This window comes from Carassius auratus, unplaced genomic scaffold (genome assembly GCF_003368295.1).
Source record: "Carassius auratus strain Wakin unplaced genomic scaffold, ASM336829v1 scaf_tig00216437, whole genome shotgun sequence".
Lineage (NCBI taxonomy): Eukaryota > Metazoa > Chordata > Actinopteri > Cypriniformes > Cyprinidae > Carassius > Carassius auratus.
The window spans coordinates 331,348-351,525 of NW_020528572.1; the positions used below are offsets into that span (position 1 = coordinate 331,348).

The following is a 20,178-nucleotide window of genomic DNA, read 5'->3' on the forward strand; positions in this document are numbered from 1 at the left end:
TTGTGAAAAATATCTCCTTTTGTGTTCCACAGAAGAAAGTCATACAGGTTTGGAACAACACGAGTGTGAGTAAATAAAGAGGATTTATTTTTTTAGTGAACTTTTCCTTTAAGAGATTATCTGATCATTCTCTCTGCTGTAGCAATTATAAGATATGAACTGGGCTGGTTTCACATTCTCCCAGATCCACAATAGTCATTTATTGAGCACTTCTGTCAAAGAGATGCCCTTCTAGCGCCGTGATTTATTCTGCAAACCTCCAATTACAGTGCAATAATATCAAACCCTGTGGTTAGTGTTTGCCAGTCTGTTTGGAAGTTCTCTGTGAGAGAGCAATAGAGACAAAGTTCATTCCCACACCAGGCATCTAGTTACCTCTCCTTTTAGTCTGCAACAGACTAGAAGTGCTCATCCATCTCACTCGGGTAAGAGTGATGTGAGGACCTGCGTCTAAGGAAGAGGCAGCTGATAAGATGTCAAAGACTCCACCGATTTACCAACCACTCCACAGTTTTTGGTTGGGTGTACAGCACAAGTCATTTTGTTCGGATTGTAAATGCTTAAAAGGACAGTCCACCCAAAAATGAAAATTTTATATCATCATTTATTCACCTTCATGTTGTTCTAAACCTGTATGACTTTCTTTTTTTTCTGTGGAACACAAAAGAGGTTATCAACATTCTTCGAAATATCATTTTTTGTGTTCAGCAGAAATAAACAAACTCCTCTCAGGTTTGGGACGACATAAGATGAATAAACAATGACAGAATGATCATATTTTTGGGTGAACTACCCTTTAACACCTAATATTGCTTTGATTACTTTAGGCTGATGAATGAAAGATGGTGAAATAAAACTCGGCAACCACACAATATGATAAAATGAATATTTGGGAACACTGTCACTGTCAACACTGGCTGATGTTGGAGGGAGTTTTCAGGGGACAGTGTACCTCTGAAGCCAAACGGTGTAGGATCACTCTTAATCTCATGTCTTTTAGTTTTGTGGTCAGGACTAGGGGGGGATGATCCTGCAGCCAAAGCAAGGAGCGAGAAAGAAAGGGAAAAGAGGACAAAAAAAATCAGGAGGGAAGAAAGAGAAAGTCTATAACAGGGTTAAAGGAAAGATTCTTAAATATTAGAAAGAAAAAAGTGGCTTACACTGTGCCTCAACTATCTGCAATGCCATAAAACGTGGAAATAGTTTTCAGAAACTGACCTGATCCAAAACCCCACTCTTATAACAATATATTAAAGAAATGTGTGGTTATGGGAGTAAGCAAGAATGTAAATAAATGGCTAGCATTTTCAGCTTTGGTGTCGACACATTATTGTTTCTGGAAACAAGTTATATCACATCTGGTTAAGGCACAGTGAATAGCTCTTAAGTGGTGATTGATCTAAATTGTAATACTACCAAGATTACACTATGATGTTAAACTGCTGCTAATCTAGATTTTCTGATCTACACTAGAGTCTAGTGTTTTCTGAAACTACAGTATACCTGGAGGGCAGACAGAGACCATGGGTAGTGTTAGGCTTTTGCCACCAGGGGGCACTATCGGTTCTGCAAGCCAAATATTAGTGAATATTCCCAATTTATCCAATGCCACTGAAATTTGTGTTAACCAAGTATTTTTAACTAAACATTTCAACTGTTAAAGCTGTGTTAAGCTTTCCTTTATAGAAGTGTAGAGTACACCCTGTCTAAAAGTATGACACATTATTCTTGTATAAAGCTGGGAGTCCTCCTGTTGTACCTTTTTGACTCTTGAGGTTACTGAAGCCCTGCAGTGTAAAGCGCTTTTTAGCCACTGCAGCTCTCTCAGTGTTGGGACTGGTGACAGTCTCGTCTATTCTCCACAGAGACAGAGAGACAGATCAGAGAGGAAGGGGAAATAATGAAGGACGTTACAGGTTTAGTCAAGAAAAAGAAACACAGGGGTTACAAAGAGCATCAGAGAAATTCACAGTCTAAGCAGCAAGAGGAAAGATCGCAGCATTCTGAACTGTGGGACTCGTTAGACTGACTGATGTCTTATATTTCCTGGGTAATATCGGAATGATGGCTTTTCGAAGATGTTTTGACCATCGAGTGTGTAGTGAGACCATATATGTGTATGTTGAGCAGGGCTGACTGACCTTTGACCTTGTCATTATTTTTAAGTAAGATGGCTGTACTGGGATCTGCTGCTGTGGGTTCAGTTTTCTTCTCCTCTCCTTTCTTGAGGGTCCTTGGGGTGGTCTTGAAGGGGCTCAGGGTTAGGCTGGTGCTGGAGGGAGTTAACTGTGAGATCTGATCTGAGCTCTTCTGCTGGCGTGCTTCTGAGATAACAACACACAATAAAACTGATGAGGTGAAGGGGTCTTTTTATATGCACTACTGTTCAAAGGATTGAGAGGGATCTTTTTGTCGTTGTTGTTTTTGAAAGCGTCTTTTGCTCAGTAAGGCTGCACGTTTTTTTAAATTTTAATATATTTAGATTTTTTTCCCCTGGGAAAGCTGAATTATCAGCATAACTCCAGTTTTCAGAGTCACGTGATCCTTAAGAGTAATTCTAATATGAGACACTGGACCACAAGACCAGTCATAAGGGCCAATTTTAAGAATTTGAGATTTATACATCATCTGAAAGCTGAACAAATGTTTTTGTTAGGATCCGACAATATTTGGCCAAGATACAACTATTTGAAAATCTGGAATCTGAGGGTGCAAAAAAAATCAAAATATTGAGAAAATCAGTATGCATCAATATTGAAAACAGCTTTTTTGGGGGGAAACCATGATACTATCACAAAGGATTCTTTGATTAAGAACAGCATTTATAAAAACAGATTTTTTAAAATAAAATTAGAAATGCATTTATTGTTACTACTGATCAATTTAATGCATCCTTGCTAAATCAAAGTAATGATTTCACTCAATAAAGAAACAAAATCTATTTATTTCACCCCTGCAGGCCTTTAGCTGCCCCGTTAGAACCTTCCGGATCTCGTTCACCCATGACGTTTTGATCTCTGGTGTCGGCGCCTGAAGATAACCAATAAAATGATCAGAAAGGTAAGTGACAGGATCACAGAGCGTTGCTTTAAGTTATGAACATTCAATGCCATTTAAATATAGGATATTTTTAATAAGCACAATTTTGAAGTGTACCTGTACAATGAACACCTCCTCTCGAGAATTACACCAGACCTCAAACTTTTTGTTGTCTCCTTTTGCATTTTCAGTAATACCTACAGCAGTCATCTGTCAGAGGAAAATATGATTAAAAATAATCTGACTCAGACAGGAAACTGATATTCCCTGTCATGCAAAAATATATCTAATTTACCTGGAATGGAATGGAATTTACTCAAATGAAAACACAAATTAAACATTCAGATTTCATTTACATTTTTCTGGGTTATACTACACTAAAAATGATCAATTATTCCTTGTTAATATTTGTAATAGAATATAAAGTGATTTGGGGGATTACATTTTTAGTTACCAGCCTGCATTTTAAATACTACTTTAAATATTTGGTGCTTACACTGAGCGAGTGTTTGAAGCTGTATGAAGGCGCTTTCTCATAACCCTCTCCGTTCTCCTCTCGTTTCTTACAGAAGAGCAGAGCTTTCTCGTGCAGGAACAGGTGTCTCTGCATGGGCTTGAAGCGAGCCAGGTCTTTCACCTTCGCGTGACCCTTCTTATGCTCCGTCCACACGCTGAACGACCCCTGCATCATCAGACGCCCCAGGTCACTGAGGTTGCCCTGGAAGCACAGGTCAGAGGTCAACAGCTACTTCAAAGGCGACTTACATTATTGGAAACCATTAAGTGAACATTAAATTTCACAATGTGTGTAAATGACATCCTTACTTCATATCCAGTGATGGCGATAAGGTGCATGGAGTCATTCACAGCTTTCAGGATGCCCAGAATAGATGAGAGCGCCTCCTGCAGGTCATCCTCACCCTCACAGCCTTTACTGTACTTCAGCAGTTCCTGACAGAAACACACATGAACACAGAGCTCTTACATCAGTGAGAGGTGCAAACATGAGTTTTATATCTGCACATGTACTCTGGGTCTATTTACCTTCAGTAAGAGCTGGTATTTGGTTATTCTCTGCACTGGTTTGAGCAGGTACGAGTCCAAACCAAGCTTATGTTCCAGTTTCTTTTGACACTCCTGAAAACAATACACACAAATTCTCTATTTATTAATTAAATTTTTTTACTATGATTCTTTTCTTATTATAATAATGATTATTATTATTGAAATAATATTATTATTAAACTATTATTTAACTATTATAATTCATATTTATTAAATTCTAAATTTAATTAAATTTTTTATTGTTAATATTTATGAAATAATAATAAAAATGTTTTTTAATTTTTCCTAATAATTTTCTAATAATTGTTTTTATTTTACTTATACTTAATAATAAAAATAATAATAATAATGTTCAGAACTTTGGTGTCTGTAAAACATTTTTTTAAATAAATTAATGTGTTGATTGTGACGTAAAAGTTCAAGTAAATACATTAAATTCAAAGTCTATTTCAACAACTATTTCAATATTTTAAGCACCAAATCAGCACATTAGAATGATTTCTGAAGGATCATATGACGCTGAAGACTGGAGTAAATGATAATGTAATTTCAGCTTTGCGTCACATGAGAAAAATACATAATTAAATATATTAAAATAGAAAAAAGTTGTTTTAAATGGTAATAATACAGTATTTCCCAAATTACTGTTTCAACTCTATATTAGATCAAATAAATGCAGCCTTAGTGAGTAAAGAGACTTTTTTCATAAACACACATACAGTGCACAAAAAAAAAAAAAAAAAAAAAATTCAATTATACCGAATCCAAATTTTTGAACAGTAATGTTTATTGGGTCCTATATGCTGTATTCCTAATATATTACATGCGGTTCTCTATAATATGACCCGTTTAAATTACAGAAAGATATATGTGCTTATGTGCAATGTATAGCGTTAATGTCTAACAGCATCTTTAGTGTCTTTGTAAAGTGAGATGACCTGGAAGAAAGCGCAGTCAGAGCACTGTCTCCAAAGAGATTCGGAGCGAGGCTTGTTCTGACAGTACTTCTCATAGATCTGCAGATCCGTCATCTAAGAAACATGAAAATTAGCTTTGCATAATCTATTCAATAATGTATTCACTCAGAACAGCACAGGATGTAACTTCCAACTCACTCGCTCCAAGAAACACCGGCCCACAAGCTCAGGATAGTCTGTGTACGCCTCTAGTTCACGAAGAAAAGTCCTGAAATATACAGAGAGCGAACAGAGAGAATAAGAAGTGCTTTATCGTTATAAAACCACACAAGCGGAAGCTAAAACAGACACTGATGGTTCACTCACTTCTTGTGGAACTGGTATATCTCAGGCATATTCCCAAACAGGACGTCCTTCTTGTGAAGCAGTGTATTGGGGATGAGGTGAGCCATAGCAGGATTGTCCATTTCTGCTCCATAACCCTAAACACAAATTAATCTGTCAAGTCTAATGTATTAAAAAAATCAGAACTAATCTGACCTCTAGAGGTTGAAAATATCAGTGCAGCTCACCTCCAGCACACACAGCAGCTCCTCAACATACGCTCGCTCCGTCTCCAACAGCTCGTTCATCACATGCCTGTAGTGGACAGACATGAAACACATAATCCATACAGAGAGACACAATTAGAGCTGATGTTCCTCCATTTGTAATAAGCTCCCGACTGACCGTCTAAGCACAGCAAAGTTCTCCTCTTCATCAGAGACAGACGGGTGTCTGCTGCCATCATTCTGTAAATTTATCTCTCCCTGCAAATATACACAACCCTGCATTAGTGTCTTCAAAATGTGTTTAGATTAACTCTGTCACTTTAATAAAATCACAAATACCATGGAGAAGTTGGTTTGGCAGAAAATTATTAGCTCAACATTCTCTCAAATTAACTGTTTAAATAATAACCACTAAGGTTGTCAATATGAAGATAATCTGTACAATTAAAATTAAACAATTAAAAAAACATTCCACTTAAGTTTATGAGTTAAGAGTTTAATTTCCACACTCTCCGATCACGAGACCCATATAATAGAATAAAAATTCCTTCATCATGTTATGATCAGTTAACAAGCTTAAGTGTAAAGAAATGCATATGTTGAGGGTACAATGTGACCAATGTTGCATTAATTATCAATATCATAGCAGTCATATAAATATGATTGCTTATCCATTCAAGAAAGCACTGTTTAGTAATGAGATACCTACTTTTCTGCAGTTTCCATTGATGATATCACCCTCTATCGTCTTCTCCCTATGAGCTGGGATAAAAGCACACTTATATTAATAAACTTATAAAAAATATATATTTTATGTTATATACATTGCTTTTTGTGTCATGTCCATTGTGAACACTAGAAGGCAGGAGAGTACAGTGGGTGAAAGGGTCCGCCATGTCTGCTGTGCATGAGTGACCATAAGTAGCTAATGGCTAGTGTGTGTATGAGTGTGAAGGGGGTTAGGGGACGACATTGAGGGGACACAGACACTACTGCACTGCGGAGGAGAGAGGCCATTGCTAAACTGCTCCTTAGAAATGTGTTTGCCTCTGCATAAAACGCACAAGTCATGTGATATTCATTTTATTAGGAGTTAATTCAGAATTAAACTGCTGAATACTTTAGATATTTAGATATTCAAGCTGAGAACACAATAGTCCTTAACATGTGTAAACATATGCAAATGTGAACATTTGAGATGAATAAACTTGACTCAAAATGTTTGTTTTCAGTAGAATCACCACTAATCCAGAGTCCCAACACAACATATAAAAAGTCACATTTAGGTGGTTAACCTTCAGGACAAATGGGTGATTTGATGATGGCTTCAGGACGTGGGGCGACGGGCTGCACGGGTCGTGTCTGTTTGGCTGCTAACTTCTTCAGACTGACCCTTCTCTTCTCAAACATTTCCTGTATGGACAGCTGCTTCTGAAACACTTTGTCCACCTGATCCTGTTAGAGGACGGAGAAGACATCATATAAGATATTCACATTCTCAATAACACTTTAATTAAAGGGGTCATGAACTGAGAAAACAAAATTCCCTTGATCTTATGATAAGCGGTCATTGTGCTATAAAAACTTTCTCAAAAAGATAAAAAACAGCTTATATTGAAGCCAATCTGCCAAAACGTCAGCTTGTGGAACGTGAAACTTTATGATGTAATAGTGTGGATAAGCACCACCTCTGCAGAAAATGATCAGAGCCTGCTTCTACATCATTGCCTGTTAAGCCCCGCCAACAGCTGCAGGTTTATGCAGAAATCAAATTCTAAACTTTATTTGAAGATAAGAGAACGTCTTGGTTACGTATGGTAACCCCTTGTTCCCTGATGGAGGGAACGGAGACGTTGTGTCGAGTGTATGACACTAGGGGTCGCTCTTGGGAGCTCAATCTACTCAGAATCAATTCTGAGTTGTGGCATGAAGGACACAATGTCTCCATTCCCTCCATCAGGGAACGAGGGTTACCATACGTAATCGAGATGTTCCCTTTCTGTTGTTCACTTCGACGTTGTGTCGTATACTATACTAAATGCCACAACTGCTGAACTCTGTCATGAGTCCAAGGGAGCACAGATGTTGACAAGCCAGCGTGTCACAACCAAATGCATCTCTCCTCCTCGTAACCTTCCATGTCCAAGACTTAAGACCTCACTCTCCAACATCCAGGAGAGCCACCATTGAGGCAGAGGTAACCACATTCAGAACACTAGTAGAAACTGATTTCATTCATAGATTATGAAATCTAACAAATGTATTAGGTGTAGCCCAACCTGCAACTCCACAGATATCTGCTAGAGAGTCCCTGTTCACCAGGGCTGCTGATACAACCATGCCCCTGGTAGAATGAGCCTTCACACTCCCAGTCCCAGAGGATGTGTTTGATGGCCTCCGTCTGCTTCTGTACCATTGAGAAATGCTGGAAAAATCCTCCCTCAGTCTTACCAAAGAGACCAACATGTGAAATGGGGGCTTCAAGAAAAGTGTAATTTCTTGGCTTCCCACAACTTAGCTGGGTTGAGCCACAGGTGGCGTTCCTGCACTGCTAGTGTGGACATCACCCTACACAGAGCCTGCGCACTACCTCTGGGTTAGGACCACCTGTGCAGTTCTTTCAACACCTTTACCTGCTTGACCTGCAGGATGACCATAGCGTGTAGGGCGGACATAGCTTGTCCAGAGGCCGCATTAGCCTTCACCACCAGGGACGAAGAGAACTTACAGGCCCTGAATGGGAGTCTGGGGTGGCGTTTTGCAGGGCAAAGATGCACCACAATCGCTCTCTCTACCTGGGAAACCCAATAGGGCAGAGGAACCGGTTTATTGTGCTCTGGCTATAAAGAGGGGCCTTCCACGATTTTGTCAATTCCTTGTGAAAGGCATCAAGGATAGGCTTAGTGTCCCTGGCAAAACTAATCCCTCCTCCCGATGCTCTTCCGTGGCACACATAGCTGTGGCCCCATACCTAGAGTTAGAAGGACCAGAGCCGAGTCAGCCGTGGTGACTCAGGGTATTTTGTCGAAGAACCCGAGCCATGAGCACAACATGGGAAGTGCATCATAAGTGAGGCACGAACCAACCACAAGTGCTGCTTCAGTGAGAGCATGGCCCTGAACACTGAATACAGCACTCATGTCATTAGGTCTAGAAATGCCAATCGCAACCAGAAACACAACGATGGAAAGGCATGATGAACACACAATTACACCGTGTAACTGTTTCAGAGAAATTGCTCTTTTAGAGGAAATTAGCTCTTCTAGACAACACTTATCTGTGTATGAGTAGGGAGAGACCGCTGACCGTGCCTTAGATTCAACAACGAGGAAGTGATAGATGAAAGATTGCAACTTCTCCATAAGAGACGCAGCATTCGTATCAGAAAAAACAGAATGAGTGAACAAGTGGCTTTTTCTCAAAGATGTCAGCAGAGGTGTTCGGGCTCCCAAGTGCAAACCCTAGTGTTGTACACTCAACAATGTCACAGTGAATGACAGAAAAGGAACAGTACAAAACAATAAAAAAGGCAGTTCATGACCCCTTTAAATGACCAAAAACTCCATGCATATGAACAGTAAATATGTGTGTATAAATAAAAATCTATAAACATATCATGGCTCAGCATGTCAGCTTTTGTTTTTTAATGGTTTTTCAGTATTTTACCCTGAAGTCTTGTGTGAGCACCGACTCATAGTCCCTCCAAATTCCACTCAAATCTGTCAGCTTGTGTTGGTCGGGTGTTTCCAGGAAATTCTCAATCTCCTGCAGTGCTGACTCCGCCCCATCCTGTGACTGACACTTATCCACAGGCTGAGAGGCCAGCAGGTAGATCCCATCGTCACACCATTTAGTGGCCTGGAAGAAAAAGAAAAAGAGTCAATGATCATCAGTAAAGATGGCTTGTAGTCCATGCCTGGAAAGCAAAGGATGTGACAGAGGTCTGCATGGATTTTTATTTTTTTAGTCCTACTCCCGCAAGGTTATATCCCGCACCCACTCGCTTGCATTATGTATTCACTCTTTGTTCACCCACTGTCTGCTAAGAATACATTTCTCCTCGACCCAACCATTTCCATTAAATTTAGATCTCGTTTCCAGAATCTCACATTTCTATTTCCGCTACTGAAAGAAAACGAGATTGGCTATTTTTAACTAGTTACATGCTAATAAGTAACTAGTTAACAGTTAGAATTGGTCCCTGTACTAAAGTGTTACCAATCCATTTGATGATACATCGTGCAACTTCAGAAAAATGTCAACACAGAAAAGAAAGTGTCTTTTGTTGAGCGTTTTTGAGGGAACCTGAACAGTGCTGATGAAGGAATCAATGGCTGGGCCTGCTGTACCTTCTCTAAACACTGGTGTAGCTCCATGGCTTTGAGCAGATAGGCTTTCTTGGCCTTGAGGATGCTGTTGATCTCGTCGCACACAGCCCGCAGCTCAGAGCATTTGGGCAGGATGGAGTCCACAGCGTAATGAGACGCTTCAATCAGCTGGTCAGCATCACATGCTAGAGTCAGCGCTCGGTCCAACACCTCCTACAGACAGAGAGAGAGGGAAAGATTTCATCATTCAGTACTATTATGCACACTTCAAAAAGTTTTAAAGAACATTTTAGGAACTTTTATTTAGCAAGGATACATTCAATTGAAAAAAAATATTACACTAAATACAATTTATATTGACAGTATAGTTATAATGTTAATCTTTTTTATTTCAAATAAATGCTGTTCCATTTCAAATAAATACAAATGTATCATGATTTCCACAATTATGAAGCAACTCAACTGTTTTGAACATTGATGCTAATAATGTTTCTTAAGTATCAAATCAGCAAATTAGACCGATTTGTGAAGAATGGTGACACTGAAGACTTGAAAACTGATTGAAAAATTCAGATTTGCTGGATAAATCACATTAAAATATATTTATAACTATTCATTTAATTTTCTAACTTTTCACAGTGGTACTTATTTAGTATTTACTTTTTTTGTACTGTATTTTTGCTCAAATAAATGCCATATTGGGGAACTTAAGAGACTTCTTCGTAAGGCATAAAAACATCTTACTGACCCATATATATATATATATATATATATATATATATATATATATATATATATATATATATATATATATATATATATATATATACATGCATGCATACACACACACACACACACACACACACACACACACACACACATTATATTAGATTTCTATATTTACATACTGGATATGAAAAATTTCTAGAAAAAAATTCAAGTTTGCCACCCAGAATTCCCACAGTCTGGTGTCAGCAGAATGACTCCTTGGGATGGGTGATTTATCACATTGGGTAAACCCCCCACCCACTTCTCCCCGCAGAATGAGGACATAAGGGTGATTTCTGTAAGGGCCTCAGACTGCTGTGCTCAGCAATTTAATTACGGTGTGTGATATTTACATGCTTTGTAAGCCATATGTCTATATCTGCACACGCTAGAACATTATAAGGGCAAATGAATGTTTGCTGGATGTAAACTGGATCCCTTCTAGAGGTAAGTATTGATGGGCTTTCAGCAGTACTATTCTTTATTTCATTTTGTATCTGAATGATAAAATGTAATTTAAACCATAAATTCATATGGCATCAAGTTAATACTTACACATGCTCTCTCTTCATGATTGGTCAGCTCTTTCAAGATATGTTCAACATGGGCAGGGCTAATTCCAACCTCTGAGAAGCCTGATAGTCTGTCATACACCATGTCTAAATGAGCTCTGACCTACAACATAGAGGAAAACAAATTATAATTTAGAATTACACCTGGTTTTAAATAGAACATGAAAACCATTTTTTACTATTCTGAATTGTATAGGTATTTAATTGAATAATTAAAATGAATAATTTTAATACTTTTATAATAATCTGTTCATCCAATATTGTTAACTACAAGTAAAAACATTAATGAAATACAAATTATTTTTAATTGACTTTTAACCATTAATTAATCAAAAAAAAATTGAAGTTATCTTGGCAACTACAGTAACTGAGTTTAAGTGAAAGTACTAAAATTACTAAAACAGAAATATAAATTATACATTAATATAAAAAAACGAATAAGACAAAAAAAGCACATTTCAAAATCATTAAAAACTTAAACTGCCTTTAAAATGAAAAATAAAAATATAAAGCCAGTTCAGCATATTGATAATATCTATAAATGTACATGAATAATACTAATAAAACACTGGTTTATCAATACATCACTACTGAAAACATTATTTAGCAGATATTTAAGATGCACCAGTCGGTGTCTCACCTCCCTGAAGTTCTGCTCAAAATGCCGCAGATCTAGACATTGCTCTAGCTTGGTTTGGTGCTTATCCCAAAAATCATCAAATGCTGTTTCAGTCTCATCTAACTGACCAAGCAACCTAGAAACAGAGATGAAAACACTTCTTGAGTGAAGGAATACTTCACCCAACTCATCTACTTTCTTCTGTGGAACACAAAAAAAGAGAAGTTTAGAAGAATGTCCAAGCTGCTCTTTACCATACAGTGAAAGCTTGCAAACTGTATGACATATCACAAATGAAGTACAAATGTCTTATTTAGTCATCTGAAATGAAAGATGGCTTCTGAAGTAAAAATCCTGGCTGCTGTTACAGCTCTGAAATCTCATGCTGTGTGTTTGACAGTACCCATAAATAAAAACCTCAAACAAATATAGCAGCATCTACATAATAAAGGCTGACAGCAGGCGCCTGTGGACATTAACACACAGGCACGTATCCAGACCCCAGAACGCTGCTTCACTGAAAGGTCATGCGAGTAGAACTGGATTTCAATATGTTCTTGTTGGTTAATGCTCTTTTTATGTGTGTGTGTGTGTGTGTGTAGATTTGCTGTATAATCTTGACCAGGTGAGTCCTCTTGTTGTGCACGCAAAAACACTGCCTTGAACAGCTTAATAAAGGGCAGAAACCAAACAAGGACACGCAACAGTCTGCTGATGTACTGTAGCCTTCTGGTCTCTCATTTTTGCATTCCAGCACGGTAGATGAGATAGTCTCACACACACACACACACACACACCTCTGAACAGTAGCCAGGTTCTCCAGTTCATCCTGGTTCATGGTGTAATCTGGATCTTTCAACAGCGGCTCATTGATGCTCTCCAGCAAACGTGATCCCTGACAGAGAGCGATCCTCAAGTCCTCCTGCATGCGCAAACACACACACACACACACACACAGTGACATTAAATAAACATGCTATTCAGTGTGAATGATGAACATGAATTATTTATGTAAACTTTAGGTTTGTTTATAGCTTACAGCCATCTGAATAATCCGTGTGAAATTATTTATGATCTTGCTGGATCCCTTATTAAGGACTATGCACTATACTGGAACAGTACATTATATAATTTTTTATCATCTAAATGGTGTAAAATGTATCTATATTGTATATAATTATTTTGATTTTTTTTTAATTGTATATAATTGCAATTGTTTTTACAGGGAAAACAGTAATACTGTGAAATATTACAATTTAAAAGATTTTCTCTTATTTTAAAACATATTTCACTCCTTTAAATTCAGTTGATTAAAAGTGACAGTAAAGAGATTTATAATGTTAAGAAATATTTCTAATAAAAAAAAGTAGCTCTTTAGGCCTTTTTTATTTTTCAAAGATTCTGAAACTAAATTATGGTTTCCACAAATAGTATTAAACAGCAAATACTTTTCATAACTGAAAATAAGAACAATTTTTTTATAATTGTGCATTAACTTATTTCTGAAGGATCACGTGACACTTAAAATTAATGGCTGCTGAAAATTCATTCAGCATGGTAACAATAAATACACCAACAATAATAGTTATAATAATTTAAATCATTTAAATCAGTATTTTATGTCCATTTATATACTTATTTGTGAAGTAGTTGTATTTTAGCAGGATAATGTACAATCTAGTATGCAGTTTTATGAAGTTTTACATGGTTCCCTGACCTTCATTTTGTCCTTCTTATCCGTGTGGAGGCTTAGAAGGTTGGACGTGGCCTCAACATCATTGGGCAGCTCTGTCTCCGCCAGCTCAGTCCCAAAAGACTGGAGAGTCTGTGCCGTTTTCTTCACCATCAGAGCAAAACCTTCAATGGCCTACAGGCACAACACAAACCAAGAGACACCACACCAATAACACAATCACACTAATGACCGAGTGTGCAACAAATAAAAAACATCCACATGCACTGCTAACAAGTGTGCTGTACTTAAAACACAGCCGCCACAGATCAATACAAATCAATTACTGATTACTTGAAAGCAAGTCCACAAATGGAACGAGAAGAACGCCAATTCATTTGCTTGAGGTGAAGACTATCATCTTCCTGGAAGGCTTGCTTGTTTAATACCACATTATAATGATGAAGCATTTAAGATATGTTTGGCATTTATATGTTATAGCATTCTATCATACTATATTAAGTATGCAGTATGAATATAGTCTTATTAACATTTCCACTTTCACTAAATAACTACATTTTAAAAATGAACAGAATTCACCGGTGGCATACTGCATATAAGTATATCCCATAATGCAACTTCTCCTTCGATTCTGTGAGTGATGAATCGGACAAAACGTTTAATTATATGATCCATTCAAAATATATTTAATGAATTGAAGCCATATTTGCACTACCATTCAAAAGTTTGGGGTCAATAATATTTGAAAAATGAATAAAGCAATTTATCAATTAGATCAATTAAAATCTTTTAAAATGAGTGGTTACACTTTAGAATAAGGTTCCATTAGTTAATGTATTAATTAACTTAACCAAACAATGAACAATAAATGTATTACTGTATTTATTCATCTTCGTTCATGTTAGTTAATGAAAATACAGTTATTCATTGTTAGTTCATGCTAATTCACACTGCATTAAATAATGTTAACAAGCACAACTTTTGTTTTGAGTAATGCATTAGTAAATGTTGAAATTAACATTAACTAGGATTAATAAATGCTGTAGAAGGATTGTTCTTGCTCAGTTCATGTTAACTAAAGTAGTTAACTAATATTAACTAATGGAACCTTGTTTGAGAGTGTTACCAAATGTTTTTTAGAATGTTACAAAATACTTTTGAGCAGCACAACTGTTTTCAACACTTAATAATAATAAATGTTTCCTGAGAGGCAATATAGCATACAAGAATGATTTCTGAAGGATCATGTGACACTGAAGACTGAACTAATGATGCTGAAAATTCAGCGCTGCGTCACAGGAACAAATTACATTTTAAAACGGATTAGAAATTTAATGTCTCACAACATTACTGTATTTTTTTTTGTCTGTCTGTTTTTTTATGCAAACTTGGTGACCTTTCAAAAACATAAAAAAACTAAGTCTAAATAATGCCAAACTCCTGGTCTGTACAATTTGTATTTAATTTATTATAATTACTGGGTATTGACACTAAACCTAATCCTAAGCCTAGACTTAGGCTGCATTAAATTCAAATAGTAACCATATATCACTCAGTATCTCAGCATGTTTATTCATTCGCTGCGTGCTTTATACATCAAACCAATCCTGTGCACACTTTTCATTACTGTGGTCCACCCATCACTACCAGGATTAAAACAGGAGTGTACTCACGGTGCGGTGTGAAATCCATTTCTCATGGCAGTACTCCTGTGTGCCGCCCAGTTCCTGAGTGAGCTGTGTGCGGTCGATGTAACTGTGGAGCTCAGTCACAGAGCTGAGCATGATCACCTACACACACACACACAGTACATAATGTAGAGCACTTCACTTATGTGAGTGTATTATGCATCTCATTACGCTCTTCATTAACCACATGCCTTGTGTGAGTGCTTACCGGCACCTTCATTTTAAACTCATCCTTGTTTAACTTAAAAAAGATGTCGGAGATTGTCCGCTGAAAGAGTGCTGTGGGTCTCAGTACCAGCACCAGCTGCAGGTTGCCTGGGAAAGAGCCCTACAAAACACACAAACACAGGACACTAAGAAAAACATCCAACTGTCAAGCCAAATTAAATCTAACCCTGCTTCTTGAATAAGGGAAAGAAAAGGGGAAAGAAAAAGAAAAAAGGAAAAAGGAAAGTGAAATGGAATACAATACAATGCGATATGATATGATACGATACGATAATAAAACAAATAAGGCTTTTATGGCTCCTTTAGCATGATATACTGAGAATATGGAACTCATACTTGGAGGAAAAACACGTTTTATTCAGAAAATTATACCAAAATATGAAATTCATTGCAGATGTTGTTGTTTATGTGTCAGAAAAGTGAGAAGAAATTCTGATAGCTTGTAATGTAAATCAATGAGATCTTTATAACAGTATAGCAGACTACTTACATAAAATGACTTGCATAATACTTACATAATATATAAATATCAGTTGTCGCTCTATATCTCCCGAGAATGTGTCTCAGTAAGATAATAAGATGTTGTTTGAATGGTTAGTTTTATGATCAAATATATTTTTCATCATGTTTTTTTATTGAGGGGGAAACATAATACAATGCAGTACAATGATGACTGAAAGACTGAGATAAATGTACCTTAAAAACCTGATGTGTCATATAGGATACTCACATTTTGACATGATTTTTCAAAAAATTATGCTTTATAATCAAATAAACAAGAGTTGCTTCAGTCCAGCAAGTGTTTATTTTGAAACATTACAAACTATTTAGAAGTCACTCTTACATTTCCTCATTTTTTTTAAACATTTCACAAAGATCACAATCAAAGTGCGCACATCCAGCAGGCTAAAAACATTTCACAGCAAAAAAAGACACATATTCCACAACCTGAAATAGAATGTTTTTAGATTTATAATAAAAGGTCTTTTACTTTCTAGAAACTATCAATCAGACGACAGAATGCATGTAGCAGATTGTGCACAACAGGTTTTCCTGCAATTTGTGATAATTTTGATAATTCAGAGGCCTTAAAAATGTGTGTATCAAATATGATGCAGCAGGCTTTATAGGGTTAATATCTAGCGTATGTTAGTGAGCCATCGCATTTGACTGGTACAGCCTCCCTCTCCCTGTCTGCATCCACACACAGCATCTAGATTCTGTTGCCATGACAACTCCCTTCCTTGAGAGACTAGAAAGGCTAACAATGGTCTCACATATGCCTCCCTGAGCTCCCTTTCTTTCTCAAGTGAATGCATGAACACACACACACACACGCCTCTCGTGGACTTCTTATGTTTACAGTCTCTTCATTAAAATGAAAATCAATCCGGAGCAGTGATGTTCTCCTGACAGCAGCTCTGTCTCAGCGTGACTGACGGTGTGCTGGTCAGCGAGCAGTGAAGCAGAAACAAGAGGCTTTACAATGTGACACCGAGAGCTGATTTAAAAACCACTGATGCTGCATTAATATTCATCTATTCATTAATAATGACCGGTGAAACACATTTAAGTCAGGGTTATTCAGTCAAATCTTTCATATTTTTGAATATTTTTTTTTTTTTTTTTTGCTCAGCAAGGATACATTTATTTGATCAAAAATACAGTAGAAAGTATAATATTGTGAAATATTACTACAATTTAAAATATTTTTTATTCAACTATATTTTAAAATGTGATTTATTCATCATCTGTGTTGTTTTTAAATGTGCTATAGAAACAAATGTTGATTCGACTTTTTATTATTAATGTTGAAAACGGTTTAAACCAACAAACAATTGAATTTATTATATAATTTATTTGAATTTCATTTTGTATTTATTAAAGTCTTTTCAAATTAATGTATCCTTGCTGAATAAAATTATTAATTTCTTTAAAGAAAATTTGATATGGTTTATTTTAATGGTACCTTGTTACAATGTAATGATACATTTAGTCTTAAGTATTCAATAATATTATATTATGGTACTATTAGGGTTTGGCTTAGGGTTACTTGCATGTAATTATGCATACTTTATTGCATTATAATAGCAAGTACATGTAACAAGGACACCTTAAAATTAAAAGTGTTACCAACATACATTTAGAGGAGCTGTCAAAAACAAACATACACAAAAATAAATGATTATTCCATAATTATATACATTAATAACACAGTTCTCCTCAACAAGCCAGTGTAGCAAAAACAGTGCTTTTAATCCAAGGCCCAGTATGTGATGCATTAAAATTCATTTAAACTGAATTTCATTCAATTTATGTTTCAAGTGCATCGTCACTGCATCCAAACACAGCCAGCTGCCAGTCACTCTGACCACAGATTTACAGTGCTGAGATTTGTCACAAACACTTGAGCCGTCCCAAGAATCAAAATCACGTCCTTACAGAATCTGCCAACATGAGATAGTCCTCCAGTGAGCTGATCTCACAGTCTGCCATGCTGAAACGCCTCCAGATCTGGGTTTAGGAAAATGTTACCCTGCCCCCCTTTTTTTCTTGGACTCTGCTGTTGTTTGTTTTCATTTGCGTTTAACAATTAGCGAAAAGTGAGATTCAAGGGCTAACAAGAATAATTAGCATGCCAATTGGACATTTGTTTGAAGACCTCAACACACATAAGAGATATGATTAATTAACCTCAGACCTGAAATGTAAAATATTTGGCACATAACTCATCACACGTGTAAAAATATTATTTCTTTGTATTCTTTGCATTCAATGTCCAAAGCAACTGTCAAATTCAAATGAGCAAAAGATTCTCCATAAATAATGTCCATACAGACACACTCATATTTGACAAAGGGGACTCCTCAAATTGAATTCTGCCTTTATATTACCATGACAATATCCCGTTCCTCTGATGCAGATTGGCCATGCTTGTCCCCAACAAGCAGGCAATAACCGAAGAGTCGCAGGGGTCGGCTCCGCACACAACAGGAAGTCAGAGAAACACGCCCCATTATTGAGTCCTCCATTAAAGCTCATTCAAGAAGATGTGTCCAACACAGCTCCTCTTTTAGGAAGCTTTAGTAAAACGCTGTGTGGCTGTGATTGTATTACACGATTGCCTTGGGTCGCTCATAAAGACTACAATTATAAGATAACATACCAGTGGTCTCCTTTAGTTCAGAAATGAATTGTACTCATTGATATAGACAATGCAGACACACACCCTATGTTTTCCTCAATATGAAAAACATTTACACAGAAATCTGTCCTGCTCATTAATACGATGACGTTGATGTTGCAGTGAATGTGGTCATCCTCCCTTCCCCCATTCTCACTTACTCACGCCTTTATTATGTGTGTGTGTGTGTGTTTGTGTATATAAAGACTGCAGTGGGTTTGTCTGCCCACAGATTGCAAAACATTGTTTTTTTTTTGTAGCTCATAATGAGGGTAATATCTAGAGAGCATGCTGATGGCTCATAATGGCAAAAAAATTAATAAAAAAAAAATGTGATAAATATTTTATGATTGCAAATTGTATTTAACTTATCAATTCTGATTTATTATGCTTTAAAAAAAAAAAAAAAAAAAAAAAAAAATAATATAATATATTATATATATATATATATATATATATATATATATATATATATATTATATAATTAAAACCATTCTCCTGTTTTTTTTTTATGCGATCAACCCGGGTTCAAATCTGCCTTTTGCCAAACATTTTTCCTCCCTTTACAAATCCCATATCACATCGGAAAGGCATTTACTTTCAATAAAAATGAAGGAAAAATCAAAAAGTTGAAAATAAAGTACCGGCGAGGGAGGGCTTTCTTGTCCCAGTAAGGAGGCATCCATTTAATAGGAGTTAAAATTATAATTTACACTCAATACATTATAATTAATGCATACTGTTTTATAATGTATTACAAGACTGAGGTGCAGATAATTGGCACTATTTGCATTAAGTAGTATTGCATTAAGTAGTATAAATAGCCGACAATACATCCATCACTATGAAAATATGCTTTCACAGTGTAAATAGCATCTATCGTTATTTACACTTATAATAATAGCCGCTGCCAATATATCAATTATGATTTCTATTCATTTAAAATATTTAAAATATAAATGTAAAACAAATGTATATTGTAATACATTCAAATGTAGACTCAAATATATATATATATATATATATATATAAGCCAAAATATCAAGAATAACATCAGTAATAGACAAACAAACTCGTTACACTTTCCAAAAATGGAACAGGGATATTACAAGATATGGAGAGTGAGAACAAGTGTGAGACGAAGAAAGGAATTACTATGTGCATTTATGGGGGTTGTAACTCTGTGTTCTCCTGGGAAAGCCGTGTGTGTGTGTGTGTGTGCGTGTGTGTGTGTGTGTGTGTGTAAGGAGGTAGAGAGACTGTGTCTCTAGGGAACAGCTGCCACGGCACTGATATACCACAGACTAATCAGACACGTGGCACGAGGAATTCAATTAATACACACACACACGCACATCTCCAGTCCATACACTCAATGCATTTTCTAATTCAATACACACAATGCAATACATTTTTGGGTTAAATTGGATAGTAAAATGAGCCACACAGCAGAGAAACACAACGCTAACTCATCAAGGCGTATTATTTCTAATAAAAAGCAAGGGATTTGAATCCCAGTGTCCCTG

General features: G+C 36.5%; 1 protein-coding gene across 9 annotated transcripts in view; it reads right to left on the reverse strand.

Annotated features, from left to right (window-relative positions):
* LOC113098180 (guanine nucleotide exchange factor DBS-like) overlaps positions 1-20,178 on the reverse strand; it is a 65,911-nt gene that overhangs the window by 4,521 nt on the left and 41,212 nt on the right. For 6 of the 9 annotated variants that reach the window (XM_026263148.1, XM_026263146.1, XM_026263145.1 and 3 more), the window contains exons 5-28: positions 15,449-15,568; positions 15,226-15,342; positions 13,577-13,726; positions 12,657-12,781; positions 11,881-11,995; positions 11,224-11,343; positions 9,922-10,113; positions 9,239-9,430; positions 6,868-7,027; positions 6,282-6,334; positions 5,751-5,830; positions 5,594-5,660; positions 5,388-5,503; positions 5,220-5,289; positions 5,043-5,135; positions 4,084-4,176; positions 3,865-3,990; positions 3,536-3,757; positions 3,157-3,249; positions 2,952-3,030; positions 2,142-2,324; positions 1,760-1,852; positions 953-1,030; positions 376-450 (exon numbers count right to left, since the gene is read on the reverse strand). In XM_026263148.1, coding sequence (XP_026118933.1) covers positions 376-450; positions 953-1,030; positions 1,760-1,852; positions 2,142-2,324; positions 2,952-3,030; positions 3,157-3,249; positions 3,536-3,757; positions 3,865-3,990; positions 4,084-4,176; positions 5,043-5,135; positions 5,220-5,289; positions 5,388-5,503; positions 5,594-5,660; positions 5,751-5,830; positions 6,282-6,334; positions 6,868-7,027; positions 9,239-9,430; positions 9,922-10,113; positions 11,224-11,343; positions 11,881-11,995; positions 12,657-12,781; positions 13,577-13,726; positions 15,226-15,342; positions 15,449-15,568 — 2,812 coding nt within the window. Of the gene's footprint in view, positions 1-375; positions 451-952; positions 1,031-1,065; positions 1,567-1,759; positions 1,853-2,141; positions 2,325-2,951; positions 3,031-3,156; positions 3,250-3,535; positions 3,758-3,864; positions 3,991-4,083; positions 4,177-5,042; positions 5,136-5,219; positions 5,290-5,387; positions 5,504-5,593; positions 5,661-5,750; positions 5,831-6,281; positions 6,335-6,867; positions 7,028-9,238; positions 9,431-9,921; positions 10,114-11,223; positions 11,344-11,880; positions 11,996-12,656; positions 12,782-13,576; positions 13,727-15,225; positions 15,343-15,448; positions 15,569-20,178 lie in introns of those variants that run through there. The other 3 variants (XM_026263147.1, XM_026263153.1, XM_026263152.1) reach the window with 3 other exon arrangements.